Raw genomic sequence first — 24626 nt, forward strand, 5'->3', positions numbered from 1 at the left:
AAAGCAACACAGACCTTTCCCCCCCATTGCTTTACATAGGTTCTACTCCCAAGGAAACTGGGGAAGGAACAAGAGGGAACCCCCACAGTGGTTTTCTTAGAGGTGGTTCTTCAAAGCACCTCCTTGGGTAAAGCAATGGAAAATAATTTACCTCCCTTGAACAAGGGAAGCTCATGCTGGAATCCCCGTTATGGGCAGAGCACACAGTTGGCCACTTCGCACATTTTACTAGGGTGGGTTTTTTATGTGCATCTAAAAATGTTGCTTGTTTAATATACAGTCATACCTCGGGTTGAAGTTGCTTCAGGTTGAGCAGTTTCGGGTTGCGCTCCGTGGTGACCTGGAAGTAACGGAGCGCGTTACTTCCAGGTTTTGCCGCTCTCACATGCACAGATGGTGAAAATGATGTGCATGTGCGGAAGTGGCGAATCGCGACCTGCACAGATGCATAGACACAGGTTGCGTTTGCTTCAGGATGCGAACGGGGCTCCGGGATGGATCCCATTTGTATCCAGAGGTACCACTGTATTAATGTTTCAAAAATGTGCTTTTGAGCATGTGTATCATGCACAAATCAGGAAACTAGGTTTGGCTGAATGCCACAGCCCTGAATTAATTATTTGTAGAGGTTATTACAATAGTTATTACGTTATTCTTCAGCCCACTACTCTCTGAGTCTTGCACCTCCCACTATATTTCCTGGTACACACCATTGACTCGTCAGTGCATTTAATAGTAGCAAATATTACGTATCTGAAATAAATTGATGCTTTTGCTTAATCCCCCCCCCCCAGCTAATGTGGGTTTTGTGTTGTTTCAACCTTTTCCCCTAGGCAGAACTTTTAACGGGAATCCCAGTTGGCAATGTTGAAGATGCTGGGCGTGTGGGACGGATCCTGCTCGAGAGAGGCTGTAAAACAGCCATTGTAACTTTGGGTCCAGAGGGCTGTGTGTTGGTCTGCACAAAGGAACCCACCCCGAAACATATACCCACCAAGAAGGTCACCGCTGTAGACACCACGGTATGTACTTGCGATTCAAAAGCCTTGCTTTGGGGGGAAGGCTGCGTACACATTGCCAGCTTAAAACGTGGCTATGTCATTCTTTTCTTCAATTCTGATAGAATCTGGTTGGGGGGGCACACACCTCAAAGCACAGTATTTCATAAGAAATCACAGTATAGATGTGGATTGTGGCTAATGTCGTGTGCACGCCAATTCCCAAACCAGCATTGGGATGCAGTGCTGGATGCAGAGTAAACCGGAGTGTGTACACAACTAATTATTATTTGAACACTAAAAGCCCAGAGTAATCAGCCACATCTTTGGGCAAGGCATAATGCATGCCAGCAAACCATCCCATTCCATCCCACTGCACAGTGAATGTCAGTTCACCCAAGGTTTATAGGCTGGTGTTCCATAGACAGGACAGACCAGCATGTACTGATGAAATCTATGTATTCCTCCTTCACCCTCCTGTCTATTCCGTATTGTGGCAAACAGTGTGAGCGGCGACTCTGTTGCTACTTGTGGAAGATGGCGACATAATCCCTCAGCGCCATCACCTCGAAACACCCCTGCTCTTTCTGTGGTGGGAGAAAGGAGACGCCCAGCCATTCTCTCCTCAGACTCCCCAAAATTGAATGACTGGCTCTGTCCACACATGCCTGAACTGTTTGTGCTGGCAAAAGCCTTTTGCTTTGTAGAGCTTAAGTAATATCAGGTGCTCAAATTCCACAGGGCATAGTTAAAAGGCAGAAGCGGCATGCCGTGCCAAATTAATTTTGTCGCGATTTGTAAGGTCAATGACCTGCATCTTTCATAAAGCCTGAGGTTCGGGTCGTCCCCCCCCTTCATTCCTTTCCTGTTTATGATCAAGCACTGACTGAACACTCCTTCAGTGGAATGTTAGGATTATTAGCTCAGCAGCAGCAGCAGCAGCAGCCATCAAGAAAGGCAATAGTTAAGATTCCGATAGCAATATTATCTCACCCACATTTTTACAAGAGCTGGGACATTTTGTACTCGCAGTTCTGTCTGATGCAAATCCAGAGTAGTTCTGGTGAGAGCACTGTATGTACTAGCTATACATTTTAACTGCCTGATGTCATGAAATGTAACATGTGTTCTCCTGCTGCAACCGTGACATCCCCCCCCCCCTTTTGTTAAAAGGCAAAACATAGTGCTGCTATGTACCTAAAACCAGAATAGCCGGTTCAATTCAGGGGAAGGCAAAGGAAACGGATCTGTGCTCGTGCTGACTGCCTGTGCGCAGTGCCGTGGTGACCGCCTCGAGACCCGCTTTGCATCTCCCCCCCCCAAAAAAAAAATAGCAGACCAGAATTCTGAATACAAGCAGTCGCGATCCAAAGGAGCAGGCAAGCATATTGATCTTGAATGTTCCTGAGGTTTCCTGCCCCCTCCCAAGCCATAAATAGCAGGCCGGGAGTCTGTGGACCACAATCCAAACAGCCGTATTTCCATGCTTCGTGTGTGCAGCCTAATTCTTCCTCCTCCAGAGCAACTGCTGCCATAAGCTTCTGGAGTTTCCCCACTGAGTTTGTCACTGGCACCCATGCTTTCTAGTACTGTAATCAGGGTGGATAAAAATCAATGATTTTAAAAAAATGAATTTTTTAAAATTAAAATTGGATTTTTTAATTTAAATTGGATTTTGTTTATTTAAATCAGATTTTTAAAATAAAATGCCTTTGGAGGAAAAATCTTTCCAAATATAGTTTTCTATTTAAGATACATTATATTCCAAAGGCTATAAGGAAATAAGGATTTGTTTTAAGTTTTTCATGTGTTGTTGTTTTTTAAAACAACAACAACAACAACACCGTTTAACCACATCAGTTAACAAACATGGATACATATTCTATAATGTTACTGTTTTAGTTAAATAAATTGTTTAAATTGTTATTAAGGAAATGATTAAAGTACAGCAGAAAAGTTGTCCAAATATAAACAGTTAGCTTATTAAACCCCACAATAATTTCGTAATTATCTGTCTATGTATTTCTAATAGTATAACCAAATCAGTAATTTTTGATATAACTGTAAAAACTACTCTGAACGTTTATTATTCCAAAAATGAAACCTTCCTCTGGTTGTAAATATTAAGATTATACCAGTAAGAATGAGTCTTTCTGTAAAAAAAAAATATTTAAATCAAGTCTTACTGACTAGCGATTTAAATCAAATCCACCCTGACTGTAATGGTACAAGCGAAAGTGTGAACAACCCCCAAGTGAGTGACCCACTGTCATGGCTGAGTGAGGATTCAAACTCTGGTCTCCTGCATCCTAATTCAACACACTAACCACTGCACGGCAATGACTCTCCATCACTCTGTCGCAGAGAACATCCACCTCCTCTCACCGATCGACTGGGTACAGGCAGGATGATGCCAACCTTGGACCTGGGCTACTGCTACTTTAGTGCTCAGACAAAAACCCTTTTGTCACTGTTTGCTGGGAAGGACCTTAGTCTTTTCACAGTAGATGAGAGTAACAAAGAAAACATTTGTCAACTTCCTTACTCAGAGAAGCACAGGCTTATTGGCAGAACTGCTGCCTGTTGAAATTTCGTGGTATTTGCTAAGCTCAGGCAAGTGCTCAGTTTCCAAGAAGATAGGCTGAAAAGCCTAATCTCTGCACTTGCTTTTTCTTCACACTTCCCAGGCCAATCCTGGCACTTAATATCAGCTTCTGAGACTGAGCTGTGGTTCAGACTGAGTTCAGCTGTTGGTTTAATATAAAAGTGCTGATGTTTGATTTTGTGAATGAAAGCTTCTATTATTTTGCTGAGCAATACATCGGTTTATGACTTGGCTGTTTTCAAGTCAGCTTCCCTTTGTTCTTATAAAGTGATATTTCATTTAAACACCCCAGTCCATGCAGAATTGTCTCTTCGTGGTTAGATGAAGGGTTTTCTCAGACAGGTTTTTACTGATTAGACAACAGTGAAATGCTTTAGTGAAGCAATTGTACGTACTTAATAATTGTTGATTACTGGTGCATTATTGGCACCTCAAGGTTTGGCTAACAAGGTTGTATTTGTCACATAATTTATTGCTCCTTACAGTGAAAACCATTAAAATAGTTTCACAATTATTATTATTATTATTATTATTATTATGCCAATTTTTAAATTTGATTTTCAATATAAACCCAATTACACAAATTAGTTCCAAATTAAAGCAATTTTGTCAAGAGGCTTTGCGTGCACCTTTCTTGATGGGTCTTTATAATCTAATATTACTATGTTTCATATTCTTATTTACTTCTATTATATTCCCTTTTCAAAATCATCACATAATTAACAGCTGCACTCTTAACGATTTCTATTTGTGTTATTATATTATTTAACTTCCCTCCAAAAAAGGCTTCAACCGAGGAACCATAGCTTTTTCCTTTTCATCCTGCGTGTGCCACATCCAAAAGTCGGTTGTTAGTCTCTTGGCCTTATATTTCTCTCTGATGTTTTCCTTTATCCTGTAGCATTTGGGGCTATCTCCTTATTCCCACTGTTGTATTATTCCAGCTTGGTTGGGGTGGAGCTGCAACTTCAAGGTTAAGCCCTCTTCCTTCTCCTGCTCAGCTCTTTCCCATAATACTCAAGCAGTTCCAAATCGACAACAGCAGATCCCTCCCTCCCACTGGCACCAAATCTACAAGTTCCAGAGATTTGCCATTTCTTCTTCCAGAAGGGAAGACAGCGCCATTCCTCTTCCAGCACCCAAAACCCCCTCACGCCACTTTCCTTTTGCCACTACCATAGCATTTTGCTTTAAAGAAGGGGGAAAAGGTTATATCTCAACGTCTCCACGATCTCTTTCAGACTTTTTTTTAGGGGTGGGGGGCGTAGGCTCTAATTCCCAGCAACATCCTTCCAAACAAAACAACCAGACTCTCCCTCCCTTGACTCCTTTCAAGCCGCAAGCAGCTTTACATCATATTTTAAATCCCAGTGTTACAACGTACATCAAACCATCCTTGCTTGTATATCTTAAAATTCAATATTAGGGGAGGGTTGCCAAATCATAAATGTAAAAATTCCCATAAAACGTAGCAGAGCCCACCCCTCCTCCATCCACCTCCAACTCAAGATAGAATCTTCTCCCAATTTCAAACCTCAGTTCCATGCAGCTGATTGTTCGCAGTTATAATGTCCATCTCCTCCAGTGTGTGCCTAATGCCACTTAAAATCCAATTATAAGGAGAGCCTCCACGTCCAATGGTGATTTGGGGGGGGGGGTTCACATCAGGTGAAGTGTGTAGCACCCAGTGCCTCCACCAGTTCCCACTCTGATCCGTGTGGGGGCGAGCCATTGAGGCGACCGTGGGTCGCCAGTACCTCCTGTACCCGAGAGGTTTATAGGGGATAGTTTACAGTGGTGCCCCGCAAGACGAACGCCTCACAAGATGGAAAACCCGCTAGACGAAAGGGTTTTTCGTTTTGGAGGTGCTTTGCAAAACGAATTTCCCTATGGGCTTGCTTCGCAAGACGAAAATGTCTTGCGAGTTCCTGCGGGGGTTTTCCCCTTTCCCCCCCCCCTTTTCCTAAGCCCTAAGCCGCTTATCAGCTGATCCGCTAAAAGCCGCTAAACCGCTAATAGCGCTAATCTGCTAAGCTGTCAATGGGCTTGCTTCGCAAGACGAAAAAACCGCTATACGAAGAGCCTCACGGAACGGATTAATTTCGTCTTGCGAGGCACCACTGTAATCCCTTCTATCCCCTTTTTTCAGCCTGTGCCTCTCACCGATGTTGAGAGAGCCATCGCCATGGTGCGGGACAGGAACCGGAAGCCAGTTTCACAAATATTATAAACCAGATTCCCCAGAGAAACATTGTGTTGGTATCTTTTGGGCTTCAAAAGCTTTCAAAATCAGGTCTTGCCTTATCATGGTGTATATGAATAATACAACTAATAATAATAATAATAATAATAATAATAATAGACATAAATAATAAAATTGTTGTTATTGTTGTTATTATTACAGTGGTACCTCGGGTTAAGAACTTAATTCATTCTGAAGGTCCGTTCTTAACCTGAAACTGTTCTTAACCTGAGGTACCACTTTAGCTAATGGGGCCTCCCACTTATGCCGCCACCACGCGGTTTCCGTTCTCATCCTGAAGCAAAGTTCTTAACCCGAGGTACTATTTCTGGGTTAGCGGAGTATGTAACCTGAAGCGTCTATAATCCGAGGTACCACTGTATTATATTTCTTCAGCACATATAAGAAGAGCCTGCCTGGACTAAGGGCCCATCTAGTACAGAATATTGGGTTAGATCCACACTGGCCCACCTGCCAATGGAAGGGATACTAGAGGGAGGATGTCGGGTGCCATACATGTAAAAGCTTGCACCCATTCATCAGCAATCCTGTGCACACTAACTAGGGAGTAAGTCCTACTGAAATCAAGGAGACTTCCGAATAAACATGCATGTGATTAGTAGTCATAATTTTAGTAGTCACAATTTAAATCACAGATAAGAAAATTCCACTGGGAATTGATGTGTTCAAAACTTGCCATCCATTTCCTTCCACCAACTCATACACTGTTTTTTCTCTTATTTTAAACAGCAAAAACACAGGGGTGTATTTAAGTAAGCTGAGGAGATAATGGTCTTCTTAAGATAAAACCACCCCCTTTTCACCTGTTTTGTTACACCAGAATGTTGCAACAGGCAGAAATGTCTCCTGTCTAATTGCCTTCCGTCTGAAGTTTTGTGGTTGTCTGTAATAGGTCATGTTGCCAGAATCCTGAAATGTCACTCACACAATATGTGTGAAACTTCCCTCTGCCACCTTTCATTTTGTAACAAGATGCAAGGGGAGCTCTTTGTTACAGTAAGATTGATATACTGTACATTTCACCATATTAACAGCCGACTGTAGTGGTGGTTTCTCAGGGACAGGGCGATGGGCCTCCCATTAGTTTGAGTAGGGTATGGGGAAACCTTGGCCCTCCTTGCTTGCTGTGCTGATGTGAGTGGTAGTTCAACAACATCTGGAGGACCAGAGGTTCTCCACACCTGAGTGAGTGTGATGGCCCCTGGTGGGAGATATTGGGGGTCAGGAGATGCTGGAGGGCAAAGGTTCATGTGCCACCTGTCCTGCGTCCCATGACCTAGCCTGGTGTCCTCAGATAAAGTGGAGAATGTTGTCCCATCAGCTTCAGTTCACAAGTCTTAGTGGCTTCTATATGCAGATAGCAGGACGGGGGGGGGGGGTATTTTGTCTGCCTCAGGCAGCAGAATATATTGTGCCAGGTGTAGGTTTCTTGCATTCTCCATAAAGTGCTTTTATGGGAAGGTAGTCAGTTGTAAAAATAGTGTTTTCTATTGTGGCGTCTGGAAAAAGCAAGTATCTTCCAGGCCGAGGTGGGGGACTCATAATGAATCCCTTCAGACTTCTCTTTATTGTTATTATGCATTCATGAGTATTTGTGCTTGTGGTGTTATTGGGGCAGTTATACGTAATCCTGCTTTTGATATTGTTTACACCCGGTGAAGTTTTGGAGCAGACATACCGCTTCATTTTCTGTGGGTGCATGATTCACAGCTCCCCACCGAAATCCTTTAAATACCCATACCACAAATGTTCTGCAAGGTGGTGGGGCAGGTTGTTTGGTTGTCCCTCTTTTGATGCACTACGGTTCAAGGGTTCAAGGGTGCCCCTCCAGATAATGGAGTGATATTGGAGATCCATTGCAGAACAGCTGGTAGCGTAGAATAAATCCGCCACTAATAGCATTACATTAATGACCTTGAAGCAAATATGCCTGCAAAAAACCCCACCAGTCTGGAGGGGCCCAGCAAGGCCTCCACACACCTCCATTCACTGCCGCCACTGGTACGGTGCATTCAAACATGGAAATACCGTGTTAGTTTTCCTCCTAGCATTTCTGTCCCGTTTTCACATTGCAGTACCTGTTGTCTTATGGAATTGTGGCTTTTTGACTGATATACCAGCATATTGCTCTAAATTTCATTCATACCAGTGGGCGTGGTGGTGAGACACAACAATTAATGTCATCCATTGGACAGTATCACTGTTCCCCCACCCTTTCCACATGTGTGTGCTTCTGTTCCCCCATGAAAAGAGCAGGAAAGAATGCTAGGGTACCGCCCCAAATTCTGTCACTTTACTCCTGTAATTTTCTGGGTTAAGGGGGATACAAATGGATTTTATCTGGAATCAAAATACATGGAAATGAGTGCTGAGCATGCGTTCCATTCCGTTGGTTTTCCAAAAGTGGCTTTTACGTCATGTGAAAGCTCAGATATAATGTGATAGGCAGACTCTTGAGTTTGATAAGATGGCTACAGTGGTCCGCTTCAAATTTTATTTCATACTACTTATAGTGCTGTTTAACTGCTGCATTGGGGTAGGCATTCTGTTCACTTGTAACAACAATTTCTCCACATGTGAAGTTCACCTCACCATAAGGCTGTGACAGAAGTCAGGTCCGTTCTTCATCCCAAGGACATTCCTCAGCATTGCCCATCCTCTTCTCAAACTCCTGCCCACTCTTTGCGTATAATTTTAATGTTTCTCCAAATTCTGGATGAGAACCAAGCCAGGAAATTGCAATGGCTACTGAAATAAAATGGAAGCATACGCAAATAAACCCTGAACGAGAGTCTTTTTTTAAAAAACAAAACAGCAACCTTTCTTTGTTTCCCAACTTTGTGGCCTAACGGCTATGACTCAGGGGCTTATAAATACTGAACTTAATCCAGTGACTAATTGCTCAAAATTCTGTGCATCAGCAGAAGTGGAACCTGTGGTTGGTTCTAATACTATCAAATGCCTTTGCTATTCAATAATATCCCTCGGAGCTTGCTATCTAGTATGCAGTTTGCCCAAAGAACAGTGATTTTTGTTTCAGTTATCCTCCTGACAATGGGGAAGAAAACAGCTGCTAGTAAATGAAGCAGTTGGCAGACAGAGTGTCTGAGGGAGACTTCTGCAGTTCACCAAAGGAGGGTGGTTAACCTTTCTCCTACCATAGCTGTTTGCACTATAGTGAAAAAATGGCCTTGACCACAGTGTGAGAAGCCTGTTAGCTGTGGCAGCTGTTAACAGTAGGCGAGCAATTGGGCTCTAATTGTGGTTAATTGCACGCACCAGCATGGTGAGGTGGAGAGTATTATTGTAAAAAATTACGCCCCAGATAGTGATAGTATAATAGCTCCCTTTATTTATCATGCAGCCAAAATAACCCTGTGACTTAGCCTTCTGCTTTCTCGCCTACAAATATGCAATCCAATGAATTTTTTGTAATACAAAGAGCCTTACAGAATAAATTAACCCACCAGCTGCTCCAATCAGCAGCTATTAAATTTTATTTAACACTGCATCTATTATTTTCTAAAGTTCAGGCTGGCCGCGAACATCGCATGACTCGAAATCATCCCCTCTGACTTGACTCACTTTATAGCAGACCAAGGTCCCTTAGATCACCCCAGCTTCTGATCCTGATACAGACCCCTCGGGGCCTTTCCGGATGATCTTTTCTTTCCGCACAATAAACATGCACTTGTTGCTCATGGGTTGCAGGGGATCCAGATGTATTTCCTTCAGGAAGTGCTTCTGTTGCCAAGGGCATTTGCATTTGTCGCTAGGAAAGCGACCTTCTAGATAGTGCATTATTTGCAGTGGGACGTACAGTGGAAAGTGGCGTGTTGGGTATCGTGGCTACTACTGCAGCAGGGCCTTTTTCCACAGAAGGGGCGGGGATGGAGAACCTGTGGCCCTCCAGGAATTGCTGGACATCAACTCCCATCAGGATGGACAGTGCTTAGGGATGATGATGATGATGATGATGATGATGATGATGATTATACCCAGCCCATCTGGCTGAGTTTCCCCAGCCACTCTGGGCGGCTCCCAACAGAATATTAAAAACATGATAAAACATCAAACATTAAAAACTTCCTTAAGCAGGGAGTTGTGGTTCAATACCTTCTGGAAGGTCTCAGGTTCATCATCTCTGCCATCTAGCCTCAAATCTACAGTTACTTCAGATTGTGCTAAAAGAAAAAAATAAATCGGCAATGGATGCAGACTTCCCAGCCAGCTATCAGGTCCATTTCCAGCCTTCCACTTTTTAGGGAACATTTTTTAGTAAGTGATTGCCCTCCCGTTCCAGACACAACTGGATATAATCAGTCTCCTGGACTCCTGCCATTGTTCCATCACAACCTTTCAGAGCAACTGAGAGCGCTTGCTTGACTGTAGCATCTGTTTGCCAAGTCTGAGCAGCAAAGAGAAGCTTACTCAGTGAATGCTCCATGATTGTTCCTCATCCAATCAGTTCAACAAATAGCTTTCCTGCTACATAGCAAGGCTACCGGTCCCTCACTTTCCATTATATGGGAACTGGACCTGGTGCCATATTGATGTTGCATTGGGGCTAACACAAGTATAGCTTTTAGTATAGAATCTTAAAGGCCAGAGGGATTAGTCAGGCTCTGCACTTGCAGATGGTTCTTAACAGGACGAGAGATGCTGGAGTCAATATGTTTTGCAGGTATTCCTGTGGACAAGGAGCCAAATGTGAAGGAGAATGAGTAATTGTCACATGCATTTGCAGTGTTGTGTAGGAGCTCCTTGTCATGCACTAGGGCTGTTCTGGGCACCATTCCAGAAGAAAGCGGGGGGCTTTCTCTGCTTCTATTTGCTAACAGACCTGTATTGTGCATCTGAGCATTTTCAAAGTCCCTTGCAAACCTTGGGGCATCTGACTACCCTTTGAGATCAGAAGGCATCATTATCCCTAATTTGCAGAGAGGATAAATGAAGCATCGGGAGGTGCACAGATTTTTCAAAGATCATCGACATAATGAAGCAACGGATGCGTTGCCAAAGGTTGCTCTTTGATTCACTGCCACGCAGCCAGATACTAAGCCTTGTAATACTGGATCCCAAGGGCCTGCCCTGACTAGTACAAGACAGCACCATATGATTAAAAAAAGGCATTTTCCCCACTTAGTATAAATGGCTTTTTGATCAATGAATGGAAATGTAATTTAAGCAAATTGAGCAAATGTAAACAAGGGTTTGTACGGTGCTGCTTGCAATCTTAACATATGTAGCGGGAGAGCTGGAAGACCACCCAGGTCATGGTCTGGTCTTATTTCTAAGCCACCCAGCTCCCTAATTAAATCCCTTTCTATTTCTCATTTTAAGGGGGAGAGGGCCTGCAAGCCTTTCATAGTCTCCTTCCAGATGGGAACGAAACATTTAATGGAGATCCAGCTGTTGGAGGGATGGGAATTGTGAGCAATGCCATAAAATCAAGACATTGATGAAAATCAATATCTCATCATGCTCTCCTTCTGAGTTTAAAGAGAGCCTTGTAGCTCAAACACAAGACAGCCCTAGGCCTTAATTTGACCAGGGCTCGGCCGCAGAACATTGCATTCACTGCCAGAGCTATCCTGGGGTGTGTGTGATATAATAAAAAAAGAATGCCTATGGGGATGTGCAGAGGGCCTGCCCCTCATTACTGAGTCACTGGAACCAGGCACTGTATATGTAGAACAAGGGAGAAGAGCTGTCACGGCAAAAGGTGGAACTTCTCATAGCTTCAGGCGCTTCTCTTTAGACATGTTAAACACAGGACATGTCTAATGGCTCAGAGCTCTACTGCTTTTCATCAGTCAGGTGAGACCATGCAGCTTCTGCACTGATACATAGCTGCTATGATGAGGCCTAATAAATTGAAACTAAATCCTGGTAAGATGGAGGTGCTGTGGCATAGCTGCTCTCAGGTCCAGGAATTGGGGAACAGGCTCCTTTTGATGGAGCTGGGCTCTCCCTGAAAGAGCAGGTGCATATTCTGAGAGTGTCGTTTGATACCACCTCGTCGCTGGAGACACAGGTGTCTTCCATGCCAGGAGTGCCATTGCCCAGCTCCAGTTAGCTCACCAGCTACAACAGTTTCTGAACCAGGATGCCTCGGCCACCGTAATCCATGCTCTTGATAACCTCCTGCTTGGATTGCTGCAATGCACTCTACATAGGGATGCCCTTGAAGATGACTTGTAACTTGGGCAAAATGTGGTGGCCTTCCTTTTGAGTGGAGCCACCAACCAGAACCACATTACAACGATTCTCAAAGGAGGCCCAGCTTAAGATTCCACTCCAGAAACTGCGCATTTAGCAATGACGCGTAGGTGGGCTTTGTCTGTAGTGGCACCCTAAGCTTGCAGTGCCCTTGCCCTTGAAATTGAGATGGCTCCCACACTGCTGGCACTCTGACTTGGCTATTTCTTAACCCCCTTTTAAAATGAGATATTTTGTTTGTTTGTTTGTTTGTTTGTTTGTTTGATTAATGCAGTTGTTACTCACCTCAATATCTTTGTATACGGGGAAACATAAAAACCGGCAAAATTAATAATGACCACATTATTCTTCCCACAGAAATGTATACCAGGGAACTGGGCTTTTTCCCATTGCATGTTCTGCAGTGCACATGGAGTGATAAGCAGACCTATAGCTATTCACCTTTTGGGGGGAGGATGTTGGTGCTCCTTAGCAGTGGAAGAATCCCAGGGGCCTAGAGATCAAGTGCTGACCATCTGAATCTGGAGTATTTGTTTGAATTTCCATTGCACTAAACCTTTTGGTTCACCAGAGTGAAACATCACCTCACCTGTGCAGTCAAAAGTATAATAATAAATTAAACAGCTGGAAATTTGCTGCCCTCTGGCTGGCTTGCTCTTCCTGGTGGTAAAGCCAGGCCCAGTTTTAGGCTGGTATCCGCAAATTGGGCAATGATAAATATTTGTACTGCCTTCTAGTTCATACACTGCTTCCAGCATGATGCATACCACCACAAATCTTCCGAAAGTGACAAACAGGATAGCAGCCTTTGTTTTTAGAAATCTACTCCAAACTACTCCAAGCTGGTGCCCTCCTATCAGCCCCAGCCTAGCAGAAGTTGGGGTTGCCCAATTTAATTGATTAGCTTTAGACTCAGGACAGGCAAAAGAACATTCTTCTTCATACAGTTCATGATTTGTGTATGAAATATACTAGCACAAGATGTTTTGATGACCGTGGACTTCATTAGACCAGTCCTGGATATGCCTGATAAACAGCTATCACTGGCAACCCAGAAAAATGGGAGGCATATAAATAATAAAATTCTTCTTCTCCTCCTCCTCCTCCTCCTCCTCCACCTATGAAAGTAGCGTTACTATTTAGTGTCCGTGTCCTTCTGAGTACCAGTTGCTGAGACAAAATGATGCTTGATCCTTGGTCTGATTCCCCATAAGTGTACTTACGTTCTTAATGATCAAATCAGCAAGTCAGAGGAAAAGAGGATTCACTATGAGATGACACATCCATAGTTTTCTGAAAGACCTGACTCAGAATCAAAGCGATCATAACCAGGAAGGCATGAACAATTCACACAAACACACATGCACACACACCCCATTTCTTAGCAAATATTTCACAAAGATTCTTCAGTACTTGGATAAAAGAGGGTAACTTCTTCTGTGGATCACAGTACAAATTAATGTAAATGAATACTGAGATTCTCCTCCCCCCACCCTTAGAAAAAGACAGTGCAGAGTTCCTGAACATCAGTTGTTATTATTATTATTATTATTATTATTATTATTATTATTAGTATTATTAGTATTATTATTATTATTTTAAAAAAACATTATTCAGCACTGGGCAAATCAACAACCCAACTGGAAACAGAATAATTGACTACTTGAAGTACTGAGTGCTCAGTTCCAACAACAAGGCTAAAGGGCGGGAGTTTGCACAGCATCAGACCTTTAGTTCTTATCTGTCTAATGAAGCAGGTATCTTCCGTCCAACAATTCTAACAGGTTATCCCATGGTCAGCAGGCCTGTGCCACATGCAGATGAGAACAAGGTCACCGTGCCAGAAATGTCAGCTGGCAAGTTTGGTAAATTACAACCAGGTGAATCAACTAAGGACCATGCACACACTTGCATTGAACAGCAAGTAAAGCCTTCATGAATGTCCCATAAAATGTGCTACAAGACAAGAGTTGCACTAACTATTTAGAAATCAGAGATGAATGATAGTCTGGATCCTCAAAACCAGTTGACACTTCCAAAAAATGTATGCTTTATCGCTGTGCCTGTTCCCAAGTCTGTTAAAAAATGAGACCTTTCCTATCTTCTGGGTGATTGATGAGCCTCAAGAATGCATAGTGTTACAGAGATTACAAGAATTATCAGGCTATTGAGCTCTTTTTAGGTCAATGTACAGAAGGGAGGGGAGAGATTGCCCAGGACTGATAGTTGCCTATCTCTTTAGTTCTTTCACAAGGTACACCACAAGCTAGATAACTCTCCAGATCCCTGTTCTGCTTTGATCTTGAATGGCTTTGTGGAGTAGGATGTTTTCAAGACACTCTATCTGGGCTCATCTCTCAGGAATGCATGGGGTTAACAGTCAGCACCATTTAATTGTTTGCAAATAACCCATCAGGAAATCTGTCAGGAAGTGGGTACAAATTCCTGAGGATTGATGCAAAGTATTGCACTAGCATACTTTCCTAGCAACAGTCCATGGTCTGGTTGTGTCTGACTGATATACATGCCCTCCACAGATATGAAGGTCACTGTAGTAGCTGCCTAACTGTGGAGTTCTAACAGAAATCCAAATACTTGACTATACTTGAACCAATCTGAAGTCAATAAAATATATAACATTGTGAGCTCTTGAAAGATTGATAGATCTCCAGCAACCTGCAGGTAGGGGAAAAAACATGAGAAGTAAAACTATGTCTTTGGTGCCTTGGGCTGATGGGATTTGTAGTCCAAAACAACTATCTGTGGTGCATTTGAAACAGATCACACCAAGCTTGTAAGCGGTCACATGGATCAATATCAATTGGCAGGAAGTTATTCTCAGTTTTATTGAAAATTCAGTGCAGTTTGACGTTGGCATGAATCACTTGAAGTAAAGATATGCATGTCATATTTGCAGATGCTAGAAAATTGGGTGGAATGACAGGTACTGCAGAGATTCAAAAATAATCATAATAAACTGTGTGAGTAGTAATACAGAATTTTGCTATCGCAAATATAATGATATCAGTGACCGAAAAGCAAAAAAGAAGAGGTTAAAGGAACTGAAGAAAAGAATGAGAGAACAGCAAGCAACAAAAAGAGGGAGAAGAGCTGTTGGCCGAGGCCATTGAAAGAAAAATTGAGAAGCGGATTGTCAGAATTGAAACAGACCAGGTGCATGTTTTACCTTCTACTGTTGAGGAATGAAACAAGTTGAAACATAATTTATGGACACTTTCCTTGGGTCCTTTGGCTATGAAACTACACAAGCCTATACTAGGAATGCTTTAAAAGTAAAGAACTAAGTGGTGAAAGAGCACAAGGACATACAGCTACAGGAGACCAACAAAACATGGTGGTGTTGTGGATTTAATCTCCATTCCACCATACTATGTCAGCCTTCCCAAAATATCTAAATGTTTTTGTTATGCAGGTAAACCTGCCACTGGAAATACTGAACAGTGCAAACTCTGATCTAAAGTTGTTTGTGCCACTAAAAAAAACAACAACCAGCACCCATGTAGTCAAAATACTGTATGTGTGATAAAATACATCATGAGAATAAATAATGCAAAGTTAGACAAGGTGCAAACTTTTGCATGATATCTTCTGATATTTGGGGACGGGAGCAGCTCTGCAGGGCACTGGAGCCCCATCAGAAACCGGCTTCAGCCACGCCTCTGGGTTCAAAAGTTTTAGGCCAGGGTAGGTCACCTCAGGACTTGGTGTCAAATGTGGTCTACCAGGCCTCTCAGCCTGATCCTCAGAATTCTCCTCAGGCCACAGCCCTCACAGGCCCTACTTTGCACCCAATTGTTTTTGCCCGACTAGAATTGCACCCTTGGACCGCGATGATGCCTCCCGCTTGTCTGGATGGAAGATAAAGAGGGGTGTGTGGTTGTGTGTAGAAACTAGTCTACTGCACAAAGCTAAATTTTACATTTGTTGCTGTGCCTGCTCTTGCCTCTGACCCCCACTGCCACTGGCAAGTGACCCTTGGAAAGTGAACCATCATGGGGGAACTGCCCCCATTCCTGTTTTAGTCATTGCCCCACGCACTTTCAACCATTTCTCCAGAGCCGAAAAAGTCTAGAAGTGTACATTATAAAAATAAAAGTGTGCTTCTGAGGAAGCTAGATTATGTGCCTGTACTGCTCTTCTCTGGAAAAACTGCAGTTAGCAGTGTTTCACATTGATCTGACTTCCAGATCTGATACCCAGACTACACTTTACATGCAAGTGTTTAACTGCCATTACAAACACACACATTTGTATTTGTTGGGGGAGAGACACTGGAACTAATTGTATCCCTCTCTTGTCTGCTGATCACTCCCATCAAAGCCAACTTTTTCCGCCTTTAACCATGAACACACATGGACGCAGAAAGGATAGAAAAGTATCATTTAAAGTAAATTTCCTTTCTTTTTTTCTGCTGCATTTTCCACTGAGTGCAGTGGCTCTGGTCTTGTCCACGACTTTATTACATCACTTTGTTAAAGCTGTCATTTTCCCTTGATGTTTTTAAATATATTTCATCCCTTTCAGCATTTGCTATCATTTTAAATGCAATTAGTGTGACAAAGCAGAAAAAGTACCTAAATCGACAATTGGGGTCACCAGAGCAGAATTTGACTTGCACATTGATTTCACACTTTTGGATTCCAGTTCCATATTCTTTTTTTAAATGACTGATGAATATTATTAGAGATTTGCACAATGACTCTTCCCTAAGAGGAAATAACTCTGAAAAAGAGGTTGGCAGAGGTTGCCACTGCTGGCTTGAGTGTTGTTGTTGAGGGAACGTGTAGCATACCCTTATCTTTGCAGTCCAAAGTGTCCTTTTGGCAAAGTGTTTTATTTTGTACAATGAAGAATATCCTTTTATTTTTAAAGTGGACTGGCTGGCAAGTTCTTCACAGAGGGGAAGTAAGGCTGTCCCATAAGACTATTTCCAGTTATAATGCACTTGTCCTTAAAGAGCTTCTTAGACTGTTATATAAAGCCATCATGGCTTCATGAGCCACTGACTAACCCATTATATTTGCAGTTTGTACATGTTTGAGTTCACTCAGCTTTGTCCCTCACAAGTCTATTCCGCCTAACATTTCAGAATTCTGAGAAGCCAAAAGGCTGTGTGCCCATTTGACAGTGGAAGTCAAAGATCACCTTACCTCACCTTCAGGGGAAGTAAGAAGAGACTGCTGGATTCGGCCACTGGCCCATCTAGTCCAGCATCCCTTTCTCCCAGTGGCCAACCAGATGCCCATGAGAAACCCACAAGCAGGATTGAGCAGAAGAGCATTCTCCTCTCCTGTGTTTTCCAGCCACTGCTATTCAGGAGCACTGCTGCCTCCAACCATGAAGGCAGAACATGGCTATCATAGCTAGTAGCCATCAAGAGCCCTCTCTCCCATGAATTTGTCTAATCCTCTTTTAAAGATTTGTGGCTGTCACCGTATCCTGTGGGAGCAAGTTCCATATGTGCTGCGTGAAGAAGTATTTTCCTTTTACCTTTAATGAAGGGAGGGCCATAGCTCAGTGGTAGAGCATCTGTTTTGCATGCAGAAGGGTCCCAGGTTCAATCATCAGCATCTTCAGATAGGGCTGGGAGAGACCCGTCTCTGTAACTGTGGAGAGCCACTGGCAGCCAGTGTAGCAGGCAATAGTGGGAAGACAGGCGAACTAATATCAGTGTACTGGAAGAACCAAAGATCACCAGTGTTGAAGCAATGATTCTTCAACATCAACTTTGTTGGACTGGTCATATTGTGTTGATGCCTGATTATCGTCTTCCAAAGCAACTACTCTATTCCGCACTTAAAAATGGAAAAGCGTAATGCTGGTGGTCAACAAAAGCGATTTAAAGACTGTCGCAAAGCAAATTTAAAAAAATATAGTATAAACACCAACAATTGGGAAACACTGGCCTGTGAGCGCTCCAGTTGGAGAACAGCCTTTACCAAAGGTGTCATGGGCTTTGAAGACACTTGAACTCAGAACGCAAAGGAGAAATGTGCTAAGAGGAAGGCATGTTTGGCAAATGCACACCATGATCAATCCCCCCCCCCCGAACCAGTGTCCCCAGTGTGGAAGGACGTGTGGATCCAGAATTGGCCTCCACAGTCACTTACAGACTCATTGTTAAAACCGTGTTTATGGAAGACAATCTTACTAGGCTATGAGTGATCACCATAGAAGAAGAAGGGAGATAGATGGACCAAAAGTCTGATTCTGTATAAGGCTGACCAACATTTTGTGCCGGTATTGATTCAAGGCCATTAGAAAAGACATCACCTCTCCAGAGTAATTGAGAAAGAAGGTGGGATTTTATTTTATTTTATTTATTTTATTTTATTTAAAACATATTTGCCATCCCTTTCCTCCAAAGAGCTCAAAATGGCTGCCAACAAAGATAAAACATCCCTTACAAGTTGACATTAAAGCTGCAGCAGGAAATAAAATACAGCTACTATTGCCAAATAAGAGCAGGAAAATAAAAAGTGCCCCCACCCCACCCCCTTAACATGGGAGAGAGATTCTCTCTGTATATGAAGGATCCATTCTTAGCTGCAGTGACTAAATAAGATTTTGCTAGGGATTGCCCTTTATGATTTTGTCTACGCCTTTAAAAAAAATAAAAATTGCAACTAAGCAAGTGGCCACCAGCAAATCTTGTGGGAAATGCATTCCATAATTTTGTGGTTTCCAAAAATTCCCTTTCGTCAGTCTTGAACCTGCTGCCAAGGAATCTTGACGTGAAAATCCAGCTGTTCTTTTGAGACAGAGAATAATTTCTCTCTGTACACATATTCCACATCTTTGTAAACTGCACTTTCATTTTAAAAGCACAGGCATATTGGACTTTCCCCACAGGGAAATTGTCAGGGTGCCTATCTGCACCCCACGACTCCAACCAGAATTCTCAGGGAATTCCAGAAATGGTGAGAGAAATAGGTGTCTCCCAACAATTCTCAACACTCTTCACAAACTACATTTCCCAGGATCCTTTGGGGAAAGCCGTGGCTGTTCAAAGTGGTATGATACAGTGCAGATGGGGCCTTGGTCATGCTTAGAACAGAACCATTGGACTCAGTGGGATTTGTTGTTGCAAGGCTGCATAATGTTTTTCACCCCAAGGGCCACATTTGCTTCTGGGCAATCGTCCTATACACCCACCCATCTCTAACCTCCATCCAAGTAAGCAAGAAGCATTATTAGACTGCGAGGACACATTCCAAAACACAGGCAAAAACACTCATGGCTTGAAGCAGGGTTGATGAGAAGGTGCAGCCTGGAGAGAGCCCCAAAGGCTACTCAGAGGCCTGTTAGGGCTGCATTTTGCCCCTGGGTCTGAGGTTCCCCACTCCTGTGTTAGTGGAAGGTGGATCAAGTTTTCGTGGAGGGTTAACTAAAACAGTGGCTCCCACTGTCCAAATTTGCTTGGCATGGTGACCCATCATTCTATTATCGCATGAATTTTGGGCTTTTAGTCTTCAGCAGCTGTCAGTTTCATGCATCTTAAATGTAAGTTTGCCTATTTATAACCATTACCCAAGGCATCCGAATTTACTTAACGCCTCTATTAAAGTAGAATTCGTTGAACTATTTATAGTACTTAGAAAGTTATTAACAGTTTTTAATGGGAATGTAAGAATACCAGTCTTCTAATTGCAAGATATTGCTTCCTAAGTTATAAAAATCTGGTCCAAAAAATATGGTTACACAAGTGGTGTTAAATATAACAAACTGAATATTTAAAATAGTTTTTTTCCAGAATAAAGCCAATTTGGGCAAGCATTAGTGGGATGGCTGAGCTTGCTTTTTGACAATGTGTAGGGTTTGATAGTTGTCAGGCATAGCCTTATTGATACATAGCCTTTTATTTCATCTTCATAGCAGTCTCTGCAGAAAAACCTGCTTCTCAAAAATCTGTACCACCAAATGCACAAGCATTTCTTAAGCCACAAGCTTACTCAATAGTAACTAAGTTGTCTCTCTCTCTCTCTCTCTCTCTCTCTCTCTCTGTGTGTGTGTGTGTGTGTAAAATGAAGCCAAAATTCAGAAAACCTCACACACAAAAATTGTCTTTGAAGGTCAAATCACATGGCTTTTCGATAAGCTGTTCCTTTTGAACAGATAAAAACAACTTTGTGGCATCAGCTGCAAATGGGATTTCCACCCACTCAAACATCTCTGTTTCTTCAGCAGAAAAGTTGTGGACAAATTCTGACTAAGCAGTTCCCAAGTGTTAACACAATCATTTCCTACATTTGGTTACAAGTGTCAACACAGCATTATAATATGACGACAAATCAAAAAGTTCTAAGAGGTAATATCATGCAAGTTGAGGATGAAAAGCAAGAATTGTTTGGGGTTTATTTATGTAGCCTGCCTGCTGTCTACTTGCTCAGGCTGAGAACTAAAAGATTGCCTCCTTCCCCTTCTCTGGTTATAAGGGCGGACCGTGCCTTGGTAGTTCCACCACCCTCAGACACAAGGGTGGTGGCGGCCCAGCAGAGTGCATTCATTGAAGGGATCCCAAGGGTCATCTAGTCCAACCCCTGCAATGGAGGAATCTCAACTAAAGCATCCATGGCAGATGGCCACCCAACCTGTTTAAAAACCTCCAAGGAAGTAGAGCCCACCACCTTCCAAGGTAGTCCATTCTACTGTCAAACAGCTCTTAGCATCAGAACGTTCTTCCTGAAGTTTAGTCGGAATCTCCTTTCTTGTAACTTGAAGCCATTGGTTTGGGTCCTACCCTCCAGAGCAGGAGAAAACAAGCTTGTTCCATCTTCCACGTTACAGCCCTTTTAGACATTTGAAGATGGCTATCATATCTCCTCTCACGCTCCTCTTTTCCAGGCTAAACATACCCAACTACCTCAACCCTTTCTCACATGGCTTAGTTTCCAGGCCCTTGATCATCTTGGTCACCCTCCTCTACACATTCTAGCTGGTCAATATTCTTAAATTGTGTCACCCCAAACTGGACACAGTACTCTAGGTGTGGTCTGACCAAGGCAGAATAGATTACTACTATTACTTCCCTTGAACTGGACACTATATTTCTGTTGATGCAACCTGGAATAGCATTAGCTTTTCTGTCGCATCAATGAGTGCTAGTAGGGACAGGAGGCAGCCAGCACAGGGCTTACATTTCCAGCTGTATAAACTGAAGGAAGCAGAAGTGCATCAAACAGCCTTTTAGAACCCGCAGCTGTACAGAAGCACAGCTGGATTTCAGAATTAAAGAACTACACATGGAAAGCAGGATGAAGGCACTTCTACTACAAACCTGGTGGGTGGGTAGGCACATATTAATACATTGGGCTGCAGAACTTTAAAGACTAAGGATGACTCCTAGAAAGTAACCAGGGGAATGTGGGTTGTACAAGTTTGAAGTCTGAAATACGTTTGTATTTGTATTGCTTCTCCTTAATAAAGCACCTTGAAGACTAATCTTGTACAGATGCCACTAATGTGAGAGGTTGCTAATCTTTTCACTAAGCCACTGTTTCATATTTGTCCCTGCTACTCACATTATATCTTGCAGATTTGTACTGCTGTTTGGTGAGTGAATGTTCAATGAATGGTGATCATTTGACACAAAATTTTGTGAATAAGAACATAATACATAAGGAGAGCCCTGCTGGATCAGACTAAAAAAAACAACCCACCTAGTCCAGCAGCCTGTTCTCACAACTTGCTGAAAATTCAAAAAATTAACTTTTTCATATGTGATAGTAATGTAAGTAAGAAAAAAGACAAGCATATGAAAATTTTCAGTAGCACATTCCACTGCATCTTTTATTACTGTTGGCGTATGTGAAGGCATCTTTACAATCCGAATGTGAAGAATTTCTTGCAGGTTAGGAGCAGCAAGAATTCTGTGCAAAAAAGTGGGGACAACCTACTACCCTCTCTATTAAAGTATGAGAACTTGTTACAATGGCTAGGTTAACTCATTATCTTAGAAGTAAGGGAAGCAAACAAAGCCAACATCATCTTATGAATGGATGGATAAACTTCATTTCTCATTGTAGCAGGAGGTGGGTCTCAAGCACAAAGCTGTTGAGTTATAGTATTTTAATATGTAATCAGAGGTTGAAACTATTACAATTTATAAAACATTTATGAGAATTGTATAACATAGAATAAGCCAATCCATCAGAATAGGAGAAAGAATACTTGTAATTTTGTCACATAGCTGTCATGGGTAGCAGCCACTGATCACTTTATTCTCCATGTCCACAAGCTCAGAAATATACCAGTGAATTTAAGTCACTTATACATGAGAGTCAACATTTACTTCTGTGTTCTTAAGGTAGGGAAATAAACGCCCTCCCACTGTAGCACCCTGCTTGTGGTTAACGCTTAGCTGGAATGAAATATTCAACGCAGCAATAGAGAAATTAAAATAATAATTTATTTGTCAGACAAATAAATGAGAGGCACAGTGGTATATGGTTACCAAGCTCTGGCCTGCCCTCCTGCCATTCTGGCCAGCACTTATACTTCCTTAACCCAGCCCCCTTGCTCCTCCTGTGGCTGCCTCTGTCCAATCAGCCTGGTTGAAATTCCTATTGGCTGTTTGCTAGAACCAGTCACAAAAGATACACCCATTTCCTTTTGCCCTTTTATGGGAAACAAAAAGCTATATATTCTTCTATCTATAAATGACAAATAAGTAGTAATATATCTTACATGTGTCTCAACAAGGAACCTTAATTACCAGCTCACCTCTTGCCCTCCTTGCCCTATTGCCCTCCAAAACAAATGGTTAATCTTAAATTTTTATCTTAAACAGATGTCAAGGATCTTGAGTTCACATCATCATTGAAAGATCTCCTTCTCTTGGAGGTCTTTAAACAAAGGCCTGACAACCATATGTGTGCTCTAATGATGTTTCCTGCTTGGCAGGGGGGCTGGGCTGGTGGCTGATGGCCCCTGTGATCTCTTCCAACTATATGAAATAAGAATCTAGCATAAGGATTTAACATTTCTTAGCTTCTAATTCCTTTGCATAATTACATTTAAGCCAATATATTTAATACATAACATAAATAACCTTTTAAAAGAATAAACCTTCTCAAAGTAAAAAAGGAAGGAACATTTTACAGCCTCAAAATAAAATAGAAAGAAAACCTCTTCTCCAGCCAAGCCAGTTGCCTTTTTCACTGCTCTTGACCTTTCAACCTTAGGAAAATATGGCTCAAGTTTAATGGGAGGCACATGGTTTTATTTTACTATTTACCCACTCTTAATTATGTTTATCTCTTTTTTTTATCTTCTGTAATATGTAGGGTCAGTGTAACCTTGGCTCTCAGCCTGTAATTCCCTTTTTACGACTTTGAGAATTGTTTTCTGCTATAAATCAGGGGGCCCCCTTGTCCAGGAGAATAAACATTTTGCCAAGGTTCTTAGGCAGCTGGTCTTCTGCCTGGCATAAACATTTGAAAATCTTTAAGCTCTTTTTAAGATACAGGCCTTAATCAAAAATATAAGCTTTGATAAAAATGCAGGCTTATGATTAGATGCCTCACCACCAGATGTCAAAGAGAAAAACAACTCCCAGATTTTTAGAAGACACCTGAAGGCAGCCCTGTTCAGGGAAGCTTTTAATGTTTAATAGAGTATTGTATTGTATTGTATTGTATTGTATTGTATTGTATTGTATTGTATTGTATTGTATTGTATTGTATTGTAAATATTCTGTTGGAAACCGCCCAGAGTGCCTGGGGAAACCCAGCCAGATGGGTGGGGTATAAATAAATAAATATAATAATAATATTCAACAAGTATCTGAAAATAGTAATCAAAGATTACTGTAATTACAGTAATCACTGTTTATATGCCGTCACCAAATTCTAGCCATTCACTGCAGAGCACACATGTACATAAATGTATTTTTATAAAATCCGAATTTAAATGTATATTCAAACTCAGATTTCATGAAAATACTTATTTGTTTAGGCAAACCGTTTCCCTTTGCAGGACTTTCTATGTAACTACGTTTGAAGGAGCAGTAACTTTGGTTTGTCTCTTTTCAGGGTGCAGGTGACAGCTTTGTGGGGGCACTGGCTTTCTACCTGGCTTACTATCCCAACCTGCCTCTAGAAGAAATGCTGGCGAACAGTAACTTCATTGCGACGATTAGTGTCCAAGCAACAGGGACACAGGCTTCCTATCCCTATAGAAAGGACTTGCCCCAAGACCTATTCTAACCTGCCCACTGCACTGTCACAATGGTGGTCCACTGATTTTCAATTTGTAAGATAATGTATAATTTCAACATTTTCTACATATATCTGAAAGGAGACAACTGTATCGAACACATTCTTATACGTAGGTCCTGGCCCCTAATAAGGTGTGCAGGGTACCATTCACTGCAGGGTCTTTCCAAGACGCTGTGAAATACTTGACTTCAGATCTGTGAATGAGACACTCCCATTCCTCAGTTAAGGGATGTGAAGAGATGAAGTTTGGTTTGACGTTGTTATGATGCCTTAATTATAATAAATGTTTCACAAAATAA

The 24626-nt window shown here is 42.2% G+C and overlaps 1 protein-coding gene across 3 annotated transcripts in view; it reads left to right on the forward strand.

Moving 5' to 3' along the window:
- The window catches only part of RBKS (ribokinase), a 66230-nt gene extending 41604 nt beyond the window's left edge, over positions 1 to 24626 (forward strand). For 2 of the 3 annotated variants that reach the window (XM_079969319.1, XM_079969321.1), the window contains exons 7-8: positions 834 to 1022; positions 24142 to 24626. In XM_079969319.1, the coding sequence (XP_079825445.1) occupies positions 834 to 1022; positions 24142 to 24315 (363 nt within the window). In that variant the 3' untranslated portion in view covers positions 24316 to 24626. Of the gene's footprint in view, positions 1 to 833; positions 1023 to 12445; positions 13593 to 24141 lie in introns of those variants that run through there. The other variant, XM_079969320.1, reaches the window with a different exon arrangement.

Source organism: Podarcis cretensis, assembly GCF_951804945.1.
Source record: "Podarcis cretensis genome assembly, chromosome: 3".
NCBI lineage: Eukaryota > Metazoa > Chordata > Lepidosauria > Squamata > Lacertidae > Podarcis > Podarcis cretensis.